Raw genomic sequence first — 23,335 nt, 5'->3', positions numbered from 1 at the left:
GGATTGAATTTGTACCACACTGAAGCTAACAGAAACATATGAAATACCACTAGCATGAAACAGCTAATTCTATCACACTCGTATTGCAGAAATATTTTCATGGAATAGCATACAAAATTAACAAACTGCTGTATTTTCTTCCTCTTTTACCCAGGAAAAACAAAGTCTGGCAAGGGCAAGAAGAAAATAAACTCCCATTCTTATCTTCAAAATATTACAAAACAAAAATAACTTACCATTGCAAAAATATAAGGTCAGAAAACAATACTCCTAAAGTATCACAGAAACGAAGATGAAAAATAACTGAATGAGTTGGTCTAGTCTCCTACCTTTAGGGCAAAATGCTCCACAGCCCATCATAGGGTCCCTGGGCCACCCTCATAGTGCATCACAGGGAAAACTGCAGTCTGTAAGGTCTTTGAAGCCCCTTGCTATGCAGGCCACTTTGCTGCTGCTCTTCAGAGAAGCTGTATTAGCTTTGGAGCCTGTTTTCCAACAGAATAGTCCAAGCACATCTCAACTCTCAGCTCAGAGCATCGCTTAAGAACAAGTGACTGACTGCCTATATAATTTAATATGATGCCACATGAGACTCATAGACCATCTGCAAAAGAAACTAAATCTGCTTTTTGCAGCTTGGTAAGTTGCATTCTGAATGCTAGGATGCAGTTTTGACTGTGTGCTTTTGTTATCAGTCGTATAACTGAACAAAATGCTCAAACAGCAAGCATAAAGCACATGTTTTTACCAACTGCAGTCCATTTCTGCTGTAGTTAACTTGTACCTTTTCCCCTTACAATTGAATAAAGTCATTAATTCCCCTCAAAGCATAGGAAAGGTCTAGGCACAGACATGGCAATATTGGAAGTGAAATTTCCTTCTTTTTTTTTTTTTGGTGAAACAAAGGCTGGTCAACAAGAGCTACAGAATCCTTGAATCCTGTTGCCAGAATTGAGATGCACATGTGATGTTACCAAATTCAGGTCCTGACCACAGTACTCCTTTCTCTATAAATACTTTCCTACTGAAATAATTAGCAAAACTCACATGGAAGGAGGATTAAGCTCTAAAACAGGTAAAAGCATATAAAAAGCTAAACGGAAGAAAGGAGAGGTACGAGCCATCAAAAGAATAAAAAACTACTGGTAAGAAATGAACTAGTTTTATAGGCTATGCATCCTTCCGAAGACAGACAGTAATTAAAAGATAATCTAAAGCAATTACTTACTCAGGCTAAAAATCAAATTGCTATGAAGTTTTCTACAGACTAAAATTTTTCAGAAGCTGTAAAATGTTTAAGTGTCTGTTTCAACTTGGTGCAGGATGAGGGAAGTGACACTTCCCTAGCTTATTTCTGAGTTGTGGAAAGTGGTTACCTTTCTAGCTTCCAATTGAACTTAACTTAAAATACCAGTGCCAAAAGGCAAGTATGGAGAACTGAGAGGTATTTATTGTTTGGGGTTATTCAGCTGTGCTAAGGAACATTCCTCCCCCAGGTTTCGTATCAGATGTGATTCCTTGCAGAAAAAGACATAGAGCTCTCATCACTGTTCTGAACTCACATTCTTCACCAGTTTTAAGGAATCTCTGATGCACATCCATCTGCAGCTTCTGGGTCAGTCCTAAAAGCAGCCCTTCCCCATCAACAGCCCTATTTCATGCTGTACTCACAAGTAGTAATGGGGGTCCCCATCCTGACTCCTGGAGTCCCATTGCTTTCTGGCACTGGGAAACTGGATTGCTGAACTGCTGAATAACAGCATTCAGTTACAGGACAATACTGAGCTGGCAGTTCTTTACCAAGCTTTCCTTTTCTTAACTTCTGAATAGAACCATAAGTGTCCCAGATACTTTATTATGGCAATCCCATTTGGGAGGTAAGTACAGCTAAAGGAAAACCAGGCTCCACTTGAAACAACAAGAAGTATGCTGAAGATGATTATATGTTAAGAAAATTCACAAAGTCTGAAGCCACAGCAACATGCATCATCAATTCAACCTATTTTATAAGTAATTATTTATACCTATTTATAAAGTGGCACTTTTTTACATGCACAAAAATAGCAATTTTACAAAAACAGTAAATGAAAGTTGGTGGGGTTTTTTTATTATGAGTTTTTGTATCTACAGTAGCAGCCAAAAGATCATGTCCAGGTAAACTGTTCTAATAGGGGCAGTTAGAGTAGGGTAAGAAAGCTGCAAATTAGCTAAAGCAGAGCTGCTTTCTCAGAGGGCATAACATGGCAAGAAGTTGACAATAGCAGGTCTGAAGTGCATAGCTCAGCGACCAAGTAGAGGAATTTCTAATCATAATCTCTGTAATCCATTTTCACTTGCCACAAACATAAATTCAAGTGAGAGTTAATTTCTAATTCCTGTAATCTAACAATAACAACAACAAAACCATCATTCAAAAAACCTGTGCACTTCCCCTTTCCCTTAGCAGAGATCACTGCAGGGAAAAAAACAGCACATTGGTAAGATGCTTTGGGCCTAGAGTTTCCCAAACTGTTCCTAAGGGTTCACTTTCAACCCCGCAATTTTCAGCTTTGTAAAAACAGAAGTATAGCCAGGGAGGACTAAAGCCTTTTTCAAGCGGTTTTGGCCATCAGTACAGGAAACAATTCAAAGGCAACATGACACTGATAGCTTAATTTGTGAAAATGGATAAATACCGTATCTGCCACATAGCACATTAACCCATGTAACAAATAAATACAGAAATAGCACTGCAATACTTGGTTAAAAGGTTTTGGTTCACAGAGGAGGAAATTTAATTAAAGCATGTAATGTCAATTACTGTCATTTGTAATTTTATTTTGCTTCCCTAGAAACAATACAGATGCAGGATTCTAAAGTTACCTGCATCTTTGATGCAAATGGGATAAAATTATCTAGGTTCTGAGAAAATCCAGATAGTAGTAGGAAAAAAAAAAAAAAAAAAAAAAAAAAAGTATTTTTACCTAACCTCATTCATGGATCTTCTTCAAAGTGTTGATTACATGAGGACTGACATGCCTCCAATTTAAACATATAAGCCAACAACCCAGACCTGAAACAAGATTTTTATGTTTAAAAAATTGTGTTAAGTCATCAGAAAGGTTGGGAGGGGAGCAACAGCCTAATTCTCAGCTACTGCAAATGGGCACAGCCTTACCAAAGCCAACAGAAGAGCACTGATTGATATCAGAACAGAATTTGGCTTACTGCTTATACTGATTGATTTCAATCAGAAAATTACAGGGCCAGGTCCTCAATGCTTCTGTCTCCTTCATTCTGCTCTGTGCAAAAGTGACAGAGACCTAGGAGCCATGTAGTAGACTCCAAGTATCTCACCACCACAGTAATAAACATTGCCAAATCTTGTCAGTCCTTCTCCTTTGCCATACGCAATGCACTGCAGTATCAGCATCCATTTCTGCTTTCACACAAACTGCTTTTCAGCAGTAGAGCTCAGTGCTGCACAGAAGCATCCTACCCATATCGTATTCTGTTGAAGTCAGGAAATAATACCAGAAATGGATGAATTAAACTTACTGTTGGTGAAATACATGTCAGATATATTTCTACCTTGCAAACTACAATCTGAGCTACCACTAGAATCAGCAGGAGAAAATCTGCTGTAAAGACCTCCAAGCCATTTTCCTTTAAGTACTACCACTTCTAAATATGGCAAGCATCCTATCTTTGAAAAATCACACTTTCCTCAATAGTGTAATGCCACAGTAAAATGGTGATTAGAATTATAGGAAAGAGCTAACAAAAGAAAGACGAAACCAATCAGATGCTTTCTTATGTCTCTAAATGATACACATAAATCGTGTCTATCAGGTTCCCCTAGGCTATTTCAGGAGTATGCAGAACACAAAATGATGCAGATTCATTACAAAAAGTCTAAATCTAATCTACTTGAACTTAAAATGCCAGGAATCACATAAATGGAAGATGAGACGACAGAACTCGTATGTTATACATAAACAGAAACAAGAGTCATACAAACTGGGAGTCGCATAAAATGCTCGGTTACCAAGAAATTATTGGTCAGATGTCTGGCAGTGCCAAAGTCTGTTGGTGTACAACTGCAGTGAGGAAAGAGGTGTCTCCAGACTGCCTTTGTGTCTTCCTCAGTCCTCAAAAGTATGACATAAGGCTGGCATCTGGGATTTCAGGGGTGGCTTTGGGGGTAAGGGTGACGCTTAACCTCCCTTCCCCATTCACCAGGGCTAAAATCCAGAAATGAAAAATTCCAAAACAGACTGCGTAATGTAAAGGGAGGAGGTAGATACCAGAATTATATTTTTAGACATGCAAACTATCAAACTGTGTCCTTCCCAAATAACACAGGTGAATGTTGACAAATCTCATTCAAAAGGGGCAATTCCAACTAGACCTAGGTGGCAAATGCAAAAAATTAGACTGTTGACAAAAATAAAATACCATTGACATGACACAGTTCACCTATAATATAACTGACAAATGGCTAAAAATATGTTGACAAGGTCCTGAGGGACTACAGCTCCCCCAGTATGTTACTATTATTTGTAGTGTACCTTGCAAGGTCCAAGTGTTACTAAATGCAGGCAGGCCCATTACCTTTTTCCCTAAACACACAGGAGAAAGAGAATGATGTTATAGCTATAAACATACACAATTTTTTATGCCTTATATCATAAACAAAATCTTTAGTACAACCATACACACACACAAAATCAGATCATTTGGAACACTCAATAATACAGCCTCTCTCTCCTAACAAGCAAGTCTCATTCCATGCCATTAAATCAAGACACACTCTGGTCTAAAACTTTCAACTGGAGCCAGGCTTGTTGACGTGTTATGTGCTGACATTTTAAAATGAATGCAGGAATTACGCTCATTTTCTAAGTTATGCTGGATCAAAATCTAAACGTCAGCAATGCTACTGAAAATACAGAAACAACCTCAAAGTCAGCAGAATCTCAGCGGCATAAAACTAGTATGCAGATCAGACCTAAATCACAACTCCTGCTGATTTCTCTTGCGGCACAAAAATATTACTTAGCAAGAGTAAAGGCAGCACAATTGGTTACCAAATAGCTTACTCAGTGTTATGATATTGTTCCTCAAGTGAAAAACTACGGTGTACTGATTTACAAGGATGTCCAAAATTGACTCAAAGTTTGTGCCAGAGTAAGGGGAAAAACCCATTGATTTATAGACCTGTGCATTAACAAGCCCCTCTTTCTTGTTACTCTCTCTCTGCCTTCCATTTACTCTTCACGTTACTTGAGTTGGATTTCCTCTAGGCCTGGGTCCTATTCACTAAACTGCATTAATATACCAATTCCATCTTGAGATCTCCTTTTCTAGAATGCTGCCAAGCTGGCAATATGGTTCCTGAGAGACTACTTTCCCTGACATGCAGTAAGCTATTTATTGACACACCACTGTTCCCATGCAGTTTTGCACCTAAGCAGTGAACTGGATAGCAGTTCCATATGTTGGAGCTGTTACACTTCTCTGGAAAATTGTATTACTTTGGGTAAATAAAAAGCTAAGAGCAGCAGGAAAAATATCATAAAAATGCAGCCGAATTTGTTTCATCCTGCCTCCATCAGCAAATTTGGTCTATGACCTCTGCATATGAGTCATGCAAGTGCTTTATAACTTGCAGTGATTTATATTTTCAGGATAGGAAGTTCAAGGCTTATATTTCTATTCCCCAACCATACATTATTTTTCTCCATACACAATTTCTTGATAATTGTCTATGAACCAAAATATATAGGTATCTTTTTTTTCTACCTTGTGGTGCATATTAACCAAAACCATTCATCTCAATAACCAGTCTCTGTGCTCTTGGCAGAGTATAGCTGATGTGTAGGTTATTCCTGGAACCATACTAGGTTGATGTTCTCATCATAGTTTTAGTCATGGAAACCGGCTTCTACCAAGACAGGCATTGTTTGTGAAAAAGGAAATTCCCAGCATATCTGTCAGAAACAAGAAGTAGTAGGATATACCACTTTAAAAATAAAAGTATCTAATATTTACATAGTGCTGTTCATCAGAAGACCTTAGTCTGTTCTACAAATCAAGTAATGCTCGTTAGAGCCTAGGGATCATGTCCTGCTGAGAAAGCACTATCTCTATTCACAGCCCCTCTGCAGCACAGCTTCACTCCTCAAGTCCTATGTTTATAAATGGATGAAGAGCAACAAGTCAAAATACCACATAGGCACCAGAAAAACAGAGATCTTCTCACCCATCGCATGCACACACTGATTCCATTCAGTAACCTAACTTTCAATTAGTTTTTCAGATAAAATAATTAGTACACACGCTACTGTTTTGCTGCCATCCTGCTGATCAAAACCAGTGACTAACGCCCACTGAGGCAACTCCAAACGAAACAGAATTATTTCTAGACTTCTGTAGGCTACTACAGAATTGCATGAAAGCTTCAGTGAACTGGACAGCCTATTTCCAAGAGTTTACAGCACTTCTATTATGTGGGCACACTCTGGAATGGTGAGATAAAAGGTAACTCTACAACCCACTGTGTAAACCTGGTACTTATTCTACATCTTTGAGATCTAGATTTTAATCCCTGAAATGGTAGTGCCAGGGTTCAAAGCACATGGTCCATTCTAGGACCAATCTGATGGTCAGTATCTGGGTAACCTAACACTTCCCTGTGTGTCTTACAAGGCTCTACCTGAATTCATAGTCTGCTTTGAAGAGAGCTAGCAAAGAGGCTACTTTTCTGTTTCTCCAAACATTCTTAGTTGGGTTTTTGGGTCCACAAACCTGTGTTTTCTACAGTCTATTTGACCTGTATCACAACACTTGAAAGATTACAAGAAGGTCTCACTGACTTGAAAGAGATCATTTCTCTCCTTTGTGATCCAGGTCTATAAGAACCACGGTACTTACTCATCTAGATATAGATACACTGACTTTACCCTCTAAGGACCAAGTTAGGAATTACTGTATTGGTTAGCTGCAACTGATTATGCACTCTTTGCCTTCTTCCTGTAAAATTTAACAAATAATCCCTTCATTGAGTAAAGGTGCAAAAATCTATCTCCACAGCTAAAATCTACAGGGCTCTGTGTCTTCAGCACATGCCTCTGTAGGATATTTTATGACAGCAAAAGTAAAGTGTCTCGCACATCAGTCTTGACTGTATTGTGTGCCACTGTTGTTCTTCCTGTGTGCTCTCTTCAACTAGTCCTGCTCAGATAATGAGAAATTTTCCATCTTATTTCTCTAGAGTACTAACAGTGATCCATAGTTCTGCTTTATCTAATGGGCAGTCTCTGGGGTCTTGTGAATAATGTGTTGGCAGCTTAATCTAGATGGAAATCTGTGCCCATCATGGAAAGCCTTGCTTTAAAACTATTTTCTGAAACATTCAGACTTTAATTGATCTTACTATTTATTTCTAGTCTGAATGAGTTAAAATGCAGGTGAGGCTCCCCTGCTGAATGATCAGCTCAAGCATAAAACCTGATCTCTCCAACAGAGCTGATCAGTTTTAGAACTCTACTACAAAATGTTACATCTGTGAACAACTTAATCCTAGTTTTTCTGTTAGGTCTCCAGACATAACCAAGGACCTGAAAGCTTCTGTTTTTCTTCAAATGTTCCCATTTTCATGAGTACTACAGGGCATGTCAGGCAAATCCTGCCCCTTGTTACTTGTGCAGCCCAATTGCAATTAAGTTAACAAGTCTGTTGTAGTAGCCAGGATGGTGTCCAAACCCTTTTCCATAGCTGTGGTTGCTCTGTAGTGTTAACAGGAAGAAGAAAGCAAAACCTTAATTTGTCACTGAGGTAAGCATCTATCAACTGTGGGCACAAACAAAGGTCAACACATCTCTGCTGTTTAAGAACTACTGCAGCGCTTTAAGCCTCATGATATAACTTTGATGCAGATAATGGTCATTACTACTTTATGGACAAGAAAACAGAGAAAAAAAGAGCATTTGCATGCACCCTCAGAACGCAACCAGGATTAGCGCTCAAGGGCTGCTGGCTCCCAGACACAGGCTTAGTCCACTTCAGCAGCAGTCCTCCACCCTGCCTAAGCTTCACTAGCTTGCCACAGCATCGCTCTCCTCTCAACCACTTTTTCCTGATTCAAGCTGGTCATCTCCTGAACAATCCTGTCACCTTGTCCATCCCCCCTCCAAGGCCCTTGTTTGTTGTCACTTTTCCACTCTCCCACTCTGGTGCTGCTGCTGCCACTCCCACCCCACCTGTGCTTTCATGGCTTCCCCCTTCTCCACCCTACAACTGCAGGCACAGAGCCAGAGCTGGTATGTCCAATAGAACTTTTCCAGATCCTGCAGGGACCGGAACCAGAAAGTAAACCATGAAAACAGTGCCCCATGCTGCCAATCCAACTTATCATATTTTGAATGCAGGTATCAAAAATATGAAAAGGACTATTAACTCTCTCTTGTCCCACTTAGTGGCACGTTAAATTGAGTGTTTGAACTTTGCCTTAGAAGTCTGTTTCCAGTGTTAAGCACTGATTTTACATTACATCCTAGATTGTGTAGTTCTCAGCATAATCTCCAACCTCCTGTGATTCCTGTAAAACACTTCTTCCTGACAATTTTTTAAAAAGTCTTTGAAAATATATTAAAAAGAGAATCTGATAGTCTATGCTTCTAGAAATCAATGCTGTCAGAATTAAGTTTAAAAGCACTGCACGGGCAAAAGAAAGTATTTCCTGGATCAATCAAGGCTTAGTGTAATAAAGGGAAGATGTTGCCTTTAATAGTCAAAGGAATCTACCACCTTGTTAAAGAGTACCAGCCAGCCAACCCATGTTGATAAACAAACAGGAAATTTTCAGTTTCTGGGCCCTCACACAGTAAACCTGTTGGTTTGTAATTACAGCTCTCTTTGCTTTGCCAGGGCAGGGGGACAAGGGCAGGCGAGAAGCTGTGCTCCGCCACGGTAGCACCTGCATGCAAATGCAGCGATATCAGCTTAGGGGCTCCGAAGGGAACCACTTGCCATAAGTAAATGCAGTTTGACAGCAGCTCCTAATAAGAGGAAGGAAATGAGGGAGAGAAAGAAAAGTGATAGGAGACAAAAGGATTTTATAAAACAGGGCTTTATTGCTTTCATTTGTAGCATTTTCCCTTTGTTCTGTTTAAGCACTGAGCCTTCCAATTCCAGATACTGCACAAAAGAGCTACCTGTCTAAAAAAGTTTATTTCAATCTGGAACTGTCTTGCAAGATGCTTCACAAACTCAGCAGTCCATTATTAGGAGTAACAATGAGCTACCTCTAATTAATTTGGCACAGCCTTTGCTTCTGATACCAATCAAATCAATATTAATGGGGAGTTTGTGCTCTCTCATTACAGCACAAAATGGGTACCAATCTTCTCATGAAGATTTTTGGACCATAAACTGTGTTTGAGGTCAGTGTAGTTGGCTTGTTCCCACCCCCTTTTTTCAACCAGGATGGAAAAAATATATAATGATGTGCTATTTAGTACCTGGATAAAAATCTACATTCAGGCTGCCTACACTGAGAGACTGAAACCAGTTCAATATGAAGAAATCTCAGTCTAAGAAAATAAAGATTTTAGTAGCTCACAGAGCTCAAATTAAACACTTAAATAGGTAACACTAGATATTTCTCATGCTGCCTCACATTTCTCTATTTATTTTTATCTGCAGGATCAGGCGTGTTAGAGAGGGAGGCCTGGTAAGAATTGCCTCAGCCATCATTCTTGGTTACTTACATCTGTGGTCAATTTTCCACACTTTCTTCCATAAAAGGTAAAGGAGGCACTGTACTTGCAACAGGATAATCTAAACAATATGAACAATGTTACTGTTAAAGACCATCTGGCTCATCAAGCACAGCTCCAGACTTTTAACTCCTTGAATAAAGTGTGGAACCCTACAGTGGTTTTTTTTATCCAAAATTCATTTTTAAAACAGTAAAAATAGAGCTCCTGGAGAGACAAGGGATTCAGAGTGCGAGGAAATTAATTTTCTGGTTTTATCCCTCTTGTATCTTACACATCCCGGAATCCACACTAGAGACAAACACACGTCACATTTTTCTACAAAAAAAGCCCTCTAAAATTTTCTGCAAGAAGCCTCTGTGCGTAACTGGTATGTGTGGGCTTGGTGTTTCAGAGGGGAGACAAGAGGGTTAAGTATTTCATAATTCACTTCAACTTAATGGCCTGATTCTGCCACTTCTTAAAAGGTAATAAAAGTCAAAGAAGGGTCACCAGGAATTAGAAGAAAAAAGGGGGGAGGGGTAAGGGTGAATGCAACCAAAGGCAGCTTTTGTTAATTGTACGCACAATTTCTTATCTGTTAGATAAATTAACAAGTGGCTGGTCTCTGGGAGAAAAATGGTAAAGCAATGTAGGAACAAAATAACCTGGAAGAGGGCAAGCCAGTAGGGAGAAAACAGAGTGATCCAGAAAGTCCAAAGAGCACAGCAAGCATTTGAGCTGGCTGTACTCTGTGCACCAGAAGTCAGGTCACAGCTCTGTGCCTCAGTTTCCCCACCCACCCACTCACGGGGAATCACAGCCCATGGAGGGCACTGCCAGGATTCACTTCAGTTCTGTGAAGTGCTCTGAAATAGAAAGCGGCAGCGTGCCCCATGCCTTGAAGTAAAACAGCTCCACAGACATACAGGAGTTAAATTTTCTTATACATTTAAAAGGCTATGGACTTCAAAACACACTTGTTTTTGAACTGAACAACAGATAGAATTAAATCTTGTCATCAGTCATTGTTCAGTTTCTTCTCAGCTCTAACTCTGTGATTACTGTGCACAGAGTGGGTTAAACAGCTCTGCAGCCCCATAAGTGCTGGCTGTAACAGAGGGCAGGGTTTTGGTCGTCAAGAGTTTTTTTTTTTCTCCACAGAAGTTTTAATGGCATTATAAAAAACCCCCAAAACAACCAACTGGTTTGTTGAAATACTTTAATGCTTTTTATTTAATTTCTAAAAATATTTTTGGAAGGCTAAGCAAAGAAAATGAATTAGAGCATAGTTGGAGTTTTTCTTTCTGGGTAAACACAAAAATTAATTTTCATATGCATTGGTTCCTTGCTTTGAATTCTGCATCTTGCTTTAACCAGAAACATCACCCTATCTGGTTTCTAGGTAGAGCGCACACAACTGAACCTTCCCATACAGTAAGTTCCTCCAGCCACTTCCAGAAACATGTGCCCACAACCCTTTTCCAAAGTCTACTCTAATTTGGATCTAATTTTCATTGAAGCTATTATATCATAAGCCCACTGCAATATATACTGACATATATATGCTAAATTCTTAGCTTACAAAATCTTTTTAAGATGCAAATAGGACTTTTTTTGATTTTTTTAAAGAAATTGTATTTAATATATGCTCATGAGTCATCAATTAAAAAAAAGCAGGGTTACAGTAAGCAAGATAGGTCAGGCAGTTTTATGATTAATGGGGTCAAAAAGTTAGAATTCATATTTAAAACTTCGGTTGCTCACACTGAAACAATTAACCCTATCTACTGAGCACCAACTATACATCAGCAAAAAAAAAAACCCATAAAATTTCAGAAAGAAGCAGTATTATATCACAAAACACTTATTTTGGTGTGTGTTCCTCCCCTTCAAAAAAAACCCAAAAGACTTCTCCAGTTTATCGAGACATTTTCTGGGTGTAACTTTTCCAAAACAAATCTAGCTTTTAAGTATGAGATGTTATGAGTACAATGTGTAAACTAGACATGCCCTAGTGGCTACTTTGCTGCAAAAGTGTACTGTTTTCTGGTGTACCTAAAGTCCCTTTCCTCATACTAAAGCTAATATTAGGATTTAGAAAAGGAAAACAGAAATCATTTGATCAACAAGGAGTCTCTTGCCGAAACCTCCTGTATGTTAATGATAACATCAGTTACAAAAGCATCTGCCAATTATATTGTACCTCTGAGAAAAATTTTAAATTTATTTTTCTGCTAACTTGACTGAGTGCTCATGATAGTAGTAAGCATCAAATGCACTGTAAGCAACTACTGGATTTTAATTAAGAGCATTCCACAGGAATAATACTCACACGTGCTGAGTGATAAGCGTATATATGCTACCACTGTTCTGTAAAGCCTTAAATTACACGCTTCAGTGCATTAGATTTAAATCCTAGAAGACACTGGCACCAATTGCTGGGATTACAACTTTCAATTAAACCTAGAACTAAATTACTGGATTTCAAACCATTTCTTTAAGCCACACCTGTCTGCTAAGCCTTTCCCCACATTCACACTTAATAACCCCTAACAATTTTCATCTAGAAAGCTCAAATGATCTTTCAAATTTAATCCTCATCACTGCTCCATCTTGTATACCTAGAAACTGAGGCACACAATAATTAAATATCCAAACCTAACACAGGAACCTGTGCCATGGCCACTGCTTTTTAAAGGGGTGATTGCACCTTGCCCCCAAACTTGTTGCTCATTCTCACTCCCACATGATCATCATCTCTTGCACAAGCATTCACATGGCTTTATGATAAATTACATCAGGAAGAGTTTCAGATTAAAACTAACCAACCACTCAACAAAAAAAGGTTAGTTTTAACCTATGTCAGTTCCTGATCCCATTCATTCCACAGCCACACAAACACTTGAATTGGCTCAAGGGAGGCGACGCCCCAGGGTTTATGATCAGAGTGAGACTCCATCTTTCAGTCAGCTTGTAAGACTAATGAAACTAGAGCATTAATGCTGGAACTTTCTAAAATCCTGCTACGTACATGAAATCATGCACACTCAGGACCACGTGATCATTCAGCAGAGAAGGTGAGGAGGGAATGTGCACTCAAAAAACAATATTCCAGAAAATACAGCCAACATTAAGGGATGGGTCTTTAGAAAGCTCATGGTAAAATCAAGAAACTCCTTATGTAGCATACTGAAGGTACCAAGAACTTCACACAGTCAGAGGCCAAATGGGAAAACTCACCCAAGAAGATATTTGGAGAGAGGTTTAGTAAATGTACATAAAAAGAGTTGCCAATGACATGCTGTTGGAGGCTGGCAGAGCATTCTGAAAAGCCATCATATGCATCTCATACTCGTCTACAGCTGTACATCTCTGGCCAGTAAGTGCTGAGCTGGTCAGGCCTTTGCTTGCCTGTTTTTATGTTAACTAGCAGATATAAGAGAGATAGTTGCTATTTATAAAAGAAATGCTTATTAAGTGAAATATTAAATTAACAAAAGAAATCAAAATCTAACATTCCTGTTTAGATTATAAACATTACAGGAGTGCCAGATGATTATACCCACTGGTGTAATTCAATTTTCTTTCAAGACCTGAAATGGTAAGAATTCTCTGGAGCCTTTAGATGGTCTTCTCCAATGAAACACCCAGAGGAAATGCTTACCTTTTGGGCCCAAAGGGAACAGAAATTGCACCCTAGTCCATGAGTGTAAATTAATACAGCCGAGTCTGTAGCCATTATTTAGGAGGCATGGTCTAGGTGGGCACATTTCAGGTTGGGATTTTCAGAGCCAACTAGTAGTAGACTTGGCAACAGAATGTTATATTGAGTCAGCACAGCAAAATTCTCTAGTTGGCTTCAAAAATCTCAGTCATGTTTCCATCTAATTGAAGAAAAAAGAAAGAAGGGAAAAAAAAAGAAAACAAAAAATATAAATTCCTTCCTCCTGATCTAGGACTATTCTCTATTTAAAAAAGTGGTTAATTGCTCTTCTAAATAATGTTAAGCTTACTCAGACTAAATCTCACCAAGAAACATTTGGCCAACTTCATATGAATTTCATATGGCAACATAGTCAAATTTTCTTAAAACCTCATGCCCATACTCTTGGCCAAGCCATAGTTGAAGAGCTGCGTGGATGCTATACATGGTGCAAAAGCAGTGGAGACACTGGGGAGAGCGTTACACATGCACTTTCACACCTGGAGCACTGTGCCCAGTTCTGGGCTCTCCTGTGCACGAGACATGGAGCTACTGGAGAGAGTCCAGTGAAGGACCACAAAGATGATTAACGGCCTGCAGCATCTCTCATGAGGAGAGGCTGAGAGAACTGGGACTGTTTAGCCTAGAGAAGAGAAGGCTCAGGGGGATCTCATCAATGTGCACAAATACCTGAAAGGAGGCTGTAAAAAGGCAGCGCTAGACTCTTTTCAGTGGTGCCCAGTAACAGGACCAGAGGTACAGGCACAAACCAAAATACAGGAGGTTCCATCTGAACATCATTTTTACTGTGAGGGTGACCAAGCACTGGCATAGGTTGCCCAGAGATGTTGTAGAGACTCCATCCTTGGAGATATTTAAAAGCCATCTGGACATGCTGGCTCTAGGTGGCCCTACCTGGGCAGGGTGCTTGGACCAGATGACCTCCAGAGGTCCCTTCCAACCTCAGCCATTCTGTAATGCTGTGACTCCAGGCACACAGTGATCTTTGTAGCTCAGTTGTGACACTGTCATGAGTAATTGCAAACGGATGGAGACACATCATCTACCTCCCATCACACTGCCTGTATGAACCCAAAGTCCCAAGGCTCTGTACACACAGTGATTCTCCAACTCAGAAATGCTCAGAAGGTTCAACTATTGATACAAATTGGAGAACAGGACTCCCACTGCAAGAGCACAGAACTGAGCAAACAATCCACCAGGCCATGCATGCCCTCAACAACTCTTTACATGCACAGACATCAAGTAAATAACTCAAATTAAGGAAATCTAAGCCATGTGTACATACAGGAACACCTCATTCTTTCCTTGAATTCATACAGAGTTAGATTCATTTAGTACCCTGGTAAAAAGCAGTATTGCACAAATATGCTCTGGACACAGGATCTGTTACAAATCAAAACTACTAAAAATTATTTTGTCTTTTCTCTTATCTGATGTCTGATATATTTCAATAAGTATATCGAAATCCTTGTACACACCAGGAAGTAAATGACCTGTGTACTTTGAGAAGAAAGTGTGAAGCTAACATATCACTTCTGAATAAAGAAATGATCCTCTCCTTTTCTAGAGATTGACATTACAAAAGTGGGAGGTTGTTTTCTGCAGATGAAATCCCTGAAACTGCACATTCTAGCCCATACTCTGTAGTAACTGCTTTGAAGCAAAAATAAAAACGCTTGGGTTGCTGCTTCTTCTGCAAAGGTATCAATGACAGTAACAACAATGTATGCTAACACTTTTAAAGCCTGAAGAACTAAAAGACGAGGACTCCGCTAAACATAGAATGCTCTACAGTGCCTGGATGAAACAACTGAAGAAAACTGCTGCAGCTGATTGTACTGTCTCTAGTTCTTGGCATTCATTATTTAAGTTCAGTGGAAACTGTTCAGCCTTGAAGTAGACTGACTCATGCACTTTAACTTCCAATTTCCTGCAAACGATCCATTAGTTTTTGGCAAGTTTCATACTGCACAGTACTTCCATGAAAAGGGCAGCTCCCAAACTCTTCCGATTTCAACAATATTTTTTTGTAACAGAGTTTAATGAAAGTAGAATTTGTACTCATGCCCTTACAAAACCGAATGTGATCCTCACCTGAAGATGTCCGACACACTGATCAAAGGTAAATGAATTACTTTCTTCCTAAATGTTCTCTTCAAATGTTCTTGTTGGGACAAATACTACTGGGCTATACTATACTTCCATATGAGGCAGTGGGCATTTATCAGAGAACAGAAGCTGGATTTGATGTGCAGTGTTAGGTTTTATCTGACAAGGAAAGTAAAAAAAAAAGTTTCCATGCTACCTACACTTCTTCCAAAAGTGCACTACCTACTCCTATACTTCTCTGGGTATACAACAGCTGAAGTGAGCCACTTGATAAGTAAATGCTAATTCTGTCATTTGCAACTACGATTGTTTTTAAATTTACCATTCCCTTCAAATATTTTGTCACCAAGTGGTATCTGAAATATGTCAGTAACTCAAAATGGAAAATAACTGTGGTATCTCCAATGCCACCATTTGGTAACTGTAGATAAATGTGGTCTAGTAAATGGTGACTAGTAAAATTCTTCTCCTACCATCCTCAGGATACAATTATTTAAAAATGAGACAAAGCATCAACACACATACATGTGAATACAGCTTTCAAAGTACTTGGTAGGATTCCAACCCCATATGTGCTCCAGTTCAGCTGATACAGTAGAAGAGCTTTTCCCCCAAAATTAATTTTTTTAATTTGCACACCTTGCAGAGTGTGGGGCTGGAGTCTTGTGTTTATCCACGCTCTGAGAATACTACAGTAAACAGCAGCACAGCTTTCCTCACCTCAGCATATCGAATCTCGATCTACACAAGGCAATCATAAACAGGTTGCAGAGTTTTTATGTTCATTCAGTTCCCTAGCCCTCTCTCCTGGGATTGTCAGCAAGCACAGATTATTAACTGAGATTTGCAAGATACTCTACTCTTCATAAGAACTGACCCAATCTCATCCAAATAATTTTTCTTAAGTGATACAACCATCAAATGGTAGTGGATTTTTCACCACTATAGGTAAGTTTAGATGAGACAAACTACACAAGATGGTCTAGTAGCAAAACAGTTTTACAAAATAGAAGCAAGCTCCAGAATGTTTTGAAAGGCTTGTTTTTAAGTGTCTAAAAACACATTGTGTTAGACTAACAGGGGATTAGACATTGTGGGAACTTAAGTAGCTATTTAGACACTTAGATCTGGTATGTATTTGGGTGTCCAAAAGATACCTACCAGCTCTACAGGTGCCTGCATCTCAGCTGGTGAAGCCCACCAGATATTTAATTCCTTATTGCTGGAAATGAACACAGACATAAACCTGATTCAAAAAGCAGATGCTTATTTCCCAGCCTCCTTTCCCAAGCTAGATGTTGCACAAATATTTCCACTGTAAATAAGATATGCAAAGATGGCAAACCAAAGTTATAATAATTATTACCTACTGCAGAGGGTTACCTTACTTTCTGCACAAGCAATGTGGCATTTGACGTTTCATGGCAACGCTGTTTGCCTTATTTTCTTGGCATGTAAATTCTTACTCTCCACTTCAGAAAGAACTCCTTCCTACCTTGCTGAAACCACTAGGAAACATCCCCAAAGACTGGTTAAATGCTTAAACAATTAGCATAAACCTGACCCCTTCCTTTCTTTTTTTAATGGACTCTCATTTCCCCATTTTTTAAAATGTGTAATTTCTTGCAGCTATGCTTAAGGTTCAGTCTGACAGATCTGCTTCACTCTACTACATTTTCAAGCCTTAACATAGTATGTGCCTGATTTAGTCCTTAAGCTCTGCGCACTCTGACTTGATCCATGTATGCACCTCTTTGAGCACATGAATGGTTTCTTGACTTGTCTACTTGCAGGCTTACTGTTAAGCGAGGAATTAAGTGGTTTGTCAGACTGATCCTAAGTGCTTAGCGTCTGAACAGCATGAATTTTTACTCGGTTGAGTAAGAAAACCTTTCCCAGAGCTTCACCTCTCTACCCATGCTAACTGCCTACATACAACTCTACTTTCCTGACAAAAGAATAAAATTTACAGACATTCTTATCTCTCTCTGGGATTTATTACTGAAACTGGAGACCAATAGTTTGAACTGGGGAATCAGCCGAAGCAGAGCTGGTATACTAGTCATCTAGGGGTTAAGCTAATTTGTTAGCGGCCTTGCTGTTTCTTGCCGTCAGCCACTATGCATGCACTCTTACATTCTGAAAAGAACACCGACCTTTAATCTGCAGTATTAGTTCCTTTGACAAAATGGAAGATTATGTCTTTTTCCCACAAGCCTTCATGCGAAGCTTAGCCAGCTTCCATCTGGTCTGGCTAATTAAATGTAAGTTAACATTAAGTTAAGAGCCAGCTCCAGCCCACAGACCTTCTATTCTGCAACTGCAGATTTATTAATTGGCCAAACTATTCGAGTATTTAATTCCAATTTTTGATTACTTTTATTTTCTTCACTCTGTCATGAAAACATGGAAGTATTTTTGAAGACATATTTGCATAATTTCAGCTCAGAAACACAAAACATTAAGACATGCTAATAACATTCTGAGCAGCCATAAAATTGTCAGGTTTTTTTCTTTTGTATTTGACATGTTAATAAAGTACCATCATAACAGTGTGAAGGATCTGCCTATTATGCACAGGATCTGGAATCACTGGAGCTGTACACTTTTAAGCTGGCTGTGACCCACAATCTGGCCCTATATGTACTAAAACTAGAGCCAGTTGTTGTATTCCTTATTCAGTCAAAACTTTCTTTGACCTTAATGGGTGTTCCGTCTGAATGAAGAACAAAGGGATTAGATTTAATATGGGGAGTTACCAATTGTAATCATGCCCACAGTTAACTTTTGATAAAATTCATTTGTAAAACTGAAAACACAGAGAATCTACTAAGTCAAAATGGTGCTTTGCACTATTTTGTTTTTAATATTAACTCTATGTAGGTCTTGTACTTAATCTGTTTTGTTGTATTTAACATTATATGTTAGATAGGAAAACTATAAGCTTCAAGACTTTTAAAATAAATAATGTGGCAAAGTTAAATTTATGAATTTGTTTTAACACCTGACATTACTTTGAGAAAGACTGTTATTAAGTAAAACAGCTTTAACCTCTTAACCAAATCTTCCTTCTTCGGGATAGAGGCAAAGATCACATTAAGAAATGCTTTTTCTTCATATATTTATCTAATATAATGCCTGCTGCAATAGTACATAAAGCAAATTAAAAAATGCAAAACCCAGAAAACTTCTGCCTAGTTCACACACACAAAAAATTAAACACCAGATGAGCTGTTGTTAAAAAAAAAATTTCAAACCAAAAAACCCAGTTAAAAGTTCAGTTTCATATAAAAATCTAAACCATATCAAGACATGCAACAGAGAGTTAAAAAAACCAACAAAAACTGTGAATGGCACAAAGCACTATCTAATGGAGCAAGACTAAACACTGAAATTAGGAGACCACTGCTCATTTCCACTTCTTACCCTGCAGAAGATCACATGAGTAAATCAACTCAATTCACCTTTTTCTGCCTCAGTTGCCCCAAGCAGATGGTACAGATAGAACAAACATTTCTCCTTTTCTATCCTCACTCAAAAAATCTCAGGTGTTTAGAAACGTCAGTCAAACATGTTCCATGTAAGGGCAGACTATTAGCAGCTATTATTATGTTGGAAATAGAAATGGACAAGTAATTCACTTCCAAGAGACTCTGAAAACAAAAATGCTATTCTTAGAGAGTACAAGACTAACAAAAGACACAAAGCATTTTTTATTAAGTTTGGTTATAATATGGGATTTTCTTATCAACTTATTCTGTTCTCTCCTCTACCATTAAATTTTAATGACCTGCTTGATAAAAACCTCTCTCATGAACGTTTGAATCTCTGTTTTATCCTCTGCCTAGCTTACTTTACATTTCTGCTCTTACTGTACACACCAACTCTGTTTTCTCTGTAGCTTACCCTGGGAACACTGTTCTGCACATAGAGTTGCTACCTTTTACTCTGACAAAAGCAACTTAGCTCAGATTGTCTGATAAAATCCACTGGGTAACTCCTTCAAAAACGAAATACGAGACGCAAAATGCAATCTAAATTTACTAGTCCTAATCTAAATTTACTAGTCCTAATCTAAGACTAGACACAGTCTTGTTCCAAAGACCCATTAAGACTCAGTTCATATTCAAAATACCAGACCTGCAACACAGTAAAATGCTGAGCTCCATTCTGACACACTTCTAGCTGATTCCTGTGAACTAATTCCTGGCACTTACTCCGCTCACGCCAGCTTTCCTCGTGAACTGGAGCCACCTTGTGCCCTACAGAGCACCTGCACCCTGCCACCCGTTTAGGAAAATTTTTATTTACAAACCGCACTGGCATTCTGTGCATGAGACAACTCCTCCTAAAAAATATTTATTTGCATTCTATATAAATTGTTTCATTTGTGAGTAACTGTTTCAAGTCAGTTAAACATGAACAAAATAATAAATATGCAAATCAACTGGATGCTGACTATTTTTTTCCAATCCAACCCACCACTGCAATGAGTTTTTAGGAAGTATGCAAGACACTAAGTCACTCTGAACACTCATGGTATAATGAGGGACACCACCACTATTTTCCAATATTATTTTCCAATAAAACAGTAAAGTCTCTTCCTCTACAGTAATGAATTTGAGTGCACAGCATATGGCCTTAAAATGTTTACAAGTGCTACAGTTCAGATTTGGGCTCTAGCCATAAAATTCAAATCCAGCTTTGAAACATCCCCAAAACTCAGACTTGAATTTTTCTGTCTCATTATAAAAAAGGGATTACATGCATCAAATAGACCTGGACATATTTCCAGAGGCTACTGGGGCAAATTCTGACTCAGGGCCAAATCTACCATGTTCATTTTCTTTTATTCTAACAGGATCAATATCAAATGTGTTGAGGGTATGAGAGTACTGAGCCAATACATATTTCCTTTCCTTCTCAAAGCAAGGGTGATTTTCTTTATTCTAAGTGGGGAGGACAGATGTGATCACACCTTCCAGTAAAATTAATACACATAATTTAAACACGAGACCTGACATTTCTTCTTAAGCCTGAAAGCATAGGCTAAAAAAAAAAAAAAAAAAAAACCACCAAAAAAACCCCACCAAACACACAACAACAACAACAAAAAAAACCCCCACCACAAAACCCAAACCCCTGAACTACATAGTTACAACAAAAACTGTTCTGGCCTTTTACCATTCTTCTTCTTCATGCACTTTGATGACAAGTTAGACATATCATCTTTTGAATCCAGTACTGCAATACATTATACTGCATTTACTCTGAGCACTCTGACATTATCATTATCTTCTTTTGTGCCCGACAGCAACTGCAGCTCCTATAATGCCATTATTGTAATTAAGAACAATCTGAACCATTGACAGCATTGCCTCGTTTGCTCTAGAATCCCCTGTGCATTAGTGTTCTTCTAAACCAATATTTCACTATTAATAGTTTGCTGCTTTAGAACCGCCTACGGTTAAAAGAAAAAAAATTATTAGGCCTCAGCCTAACTCGATGGCCAACGAAGAAACTTGTTAAGAAAAAATAAATGAAAGGCCGTATACTGGCAAACTGTTAGGCTTTTCTTTATACACATTGAAAATGGATTCACACCCTGCCAACCTATTCAGGCTGTTACCCAGGTAAGGAAGCTTATTTTGGCTTGCTTCAAAAGGACCACCTGTACAGATACAAAAGAAAACATCTCTCTCTTCTCTCACTAAATGTACCCAAAGTACTCCTCTGTCTAAACTCTCCCTTTCATTAATCCAGCTCACAGTTGGATAAGTAGGGCACAGCAATTTAGACATTCTCTTCTGGGAAATTCTGACCTTAACATCCACCCTTGCTGCACACGTGCTCTCTAGGCTGCCTGTACCCCTGTCCATCTGTTTGCAAAGTATGATGCCTGCTTGTTTGCTGAGCCAGGAAGGTGGTCCACCGTAGCCCTATGATTGTTTAACACCCAAGTCTTTGTAATTCCAGAGAAACAATCAATCGTGAGCTAAAGAAGTGCAGGTACAACTGGCAGGAGAGCACTGACACAATCACATGCACCTCTTAGAAGCTATGGCCAGAAAGCCCGTGGCCAGGCCATGAGAAGGAACTTATATTTTTCCTCTGCAGTAAATGAGAAGCTGGAGTATTAAGTCCTAATATAAAAGAAACCAGCAGTCATTACCTGCACATTATCTGAAAAGGACTATGTTGAAGTCTACCTGTTGAACATCACTGGTAACATGGAGCTTTATGTATTTTTAGTAGGCACGAACACAGGAAAGCACTATATGAAAATGACCAAAGAAACATGGCTAGTGGAAAAAGCTGGTATCTCCAAGGGTTAATACAGAAAAAGACATATGAAAAAAAATTATTTCACAACTCCCTTTCTCCATCCTGTTTCTAGCATACTTAACTTCACCTGAATTGTTTGCCTGTGCACTGCTGCAGCCACCAAAGCCAAGAGGCCAGCTCTAATTAGAGCATTTAAAAGTTGTCTTACTGCCTGTAAAGGCAGGCAAAAGACATTTAAGTTCAGTACAAATACCAAAGATGTGGTGACTGACTTTTCTTCTTGCAAACACACATTCCATTAAAAAATTATGACCCCTATACTAAAGAAACATTCAGGAAATTGTAATGTTTAGACTACCTTTAGGATTTTTGATGCTTTTGAAGCTTTTGCAGTATGAGATTGTATTTTCATGTCTGGAAAATCTCTACCAATCTGGAGATGAACAGCTGCTCCTCACTCTACCACGTCCTTCAGTCTCTGCTCAGAGCTTTTAAAGGGAAACAGTGGTCACTGACAACTGTTGCACCCCCTCTCCTACCACCCTGACTAAAGTCCCTTTTTTCAAGTGGAATTTCATAGGTTTCACTATGAATAAAGGTTAATCTCACGCACCACTGGGTCAGTGCCATAGACTGCTCTATCACTCCACAGGAAGGGAAAAGAACAGAATCGGCCCTATGCTAAGCAGGAATCAGAGAAGCCAAAAGGACTTAACCATGACTACAACTACCAAGAATGATTCACAGAAACATATATTCCAGGTGTTTTCTCTGGCAAAAATATTATCTAAGAAAAACAAGATGAGTAGGATATCGTCAACCATGGTACACTATGTGGTACTTAACACAAACATCAATAAGAAGTCAGGAAGAGAAGTGCAAAGACTAAAAGAAAAGCAGTACTGCTAGCTCATGACCAATGTGCTCTCTTTAATTTTGTATTAAATCCACATATATGATAAGGACGTTTTATAGCACCACATACAATTATTTCACAGGGACCACTACAAAACTAAAAGGAAAGCAGAACATTTGGGAGACTGTAGAACTTCGTTACTTAACCCTGCAATTCTTTAATATTTTGAGTAAGATCATCACTTGCATGAACAGTGGCACAATCTAGAGCCAGGTGCAGGATTCGGGTGAACAGATGGTGGCTAATCTTCCTAATACAGCTCTGCCAATACCACTCACTCTTGACCAGTCACATCCCTGTTTTTCTTTTTTTTCTGGCCCTTGGTTTTCTCTGGCCTGAGCACAGGTTGTCAAGGGGTAGTTGCATGGTAGGCTAAGGATTCACATAAGGCTGCTGATCTGATTTTGCTTTTGGTCCAAGACATCTTTTGTTTATATTTCAGTCTGGTCACCAAAATGAATTAACTCACTGGTGCACTCAACACACACAAACACACCCAATCCCAAGAGGGACAAGGGTATTCAAACCAAGTAATGTTATCTATTAATAAGTATT

The 23,335-nt window shown here is 38.8% G+C and overlaps 1 protein-coding gene across 2 annotated transcripts in view; it reads right to left on the bottom strand.

The window, feature by feature from the left end:
- The window catches only part of PARVA (parvin alpha), a 69,764-nt gene that overhangs the window by 36,084 nt on the left and 10,345 nt on the right, over positions 1-23,335 (bottom strand). Inside the window, exon 1 of one of the 2 annotated variants that reach the window (XM_030039360.2) lies at positions 330-459. The exons of the other annotated variant lie outside the window; for it this stretch is intronic. Within the exon in view, the coding sequence (XP_029895220.1) occupies positions 330-360 (31 nt within the window). The 5' untranslated portion in view covers positions 361-459. Of the gene's footprint in view, positions 1-329; positions 460-23,335 lie in introns of those variants that run through there. 2 annotated transcript variants of the gene reach the window in all.

Source organism: Aquila chrysaetos, chromosome 16 (assembly GCF_900496995.4).
Source record: "Aquila chrysaetos chrysaetos chromosome 16, bAquChr1.4, whole genome shotgun sequence".
In the NCBI taxonomy this organism is placed as follows: Eukaryota; Metazoa; Chordata; class Aves; order Accipitriformes; family Accipitridae; genus Aquila; species Aquila chrysaetos.
Note: the sequence above shows the minus strand (reverse complement) of the source record. Positions and strands in the feature narration are given on the sequence as shown.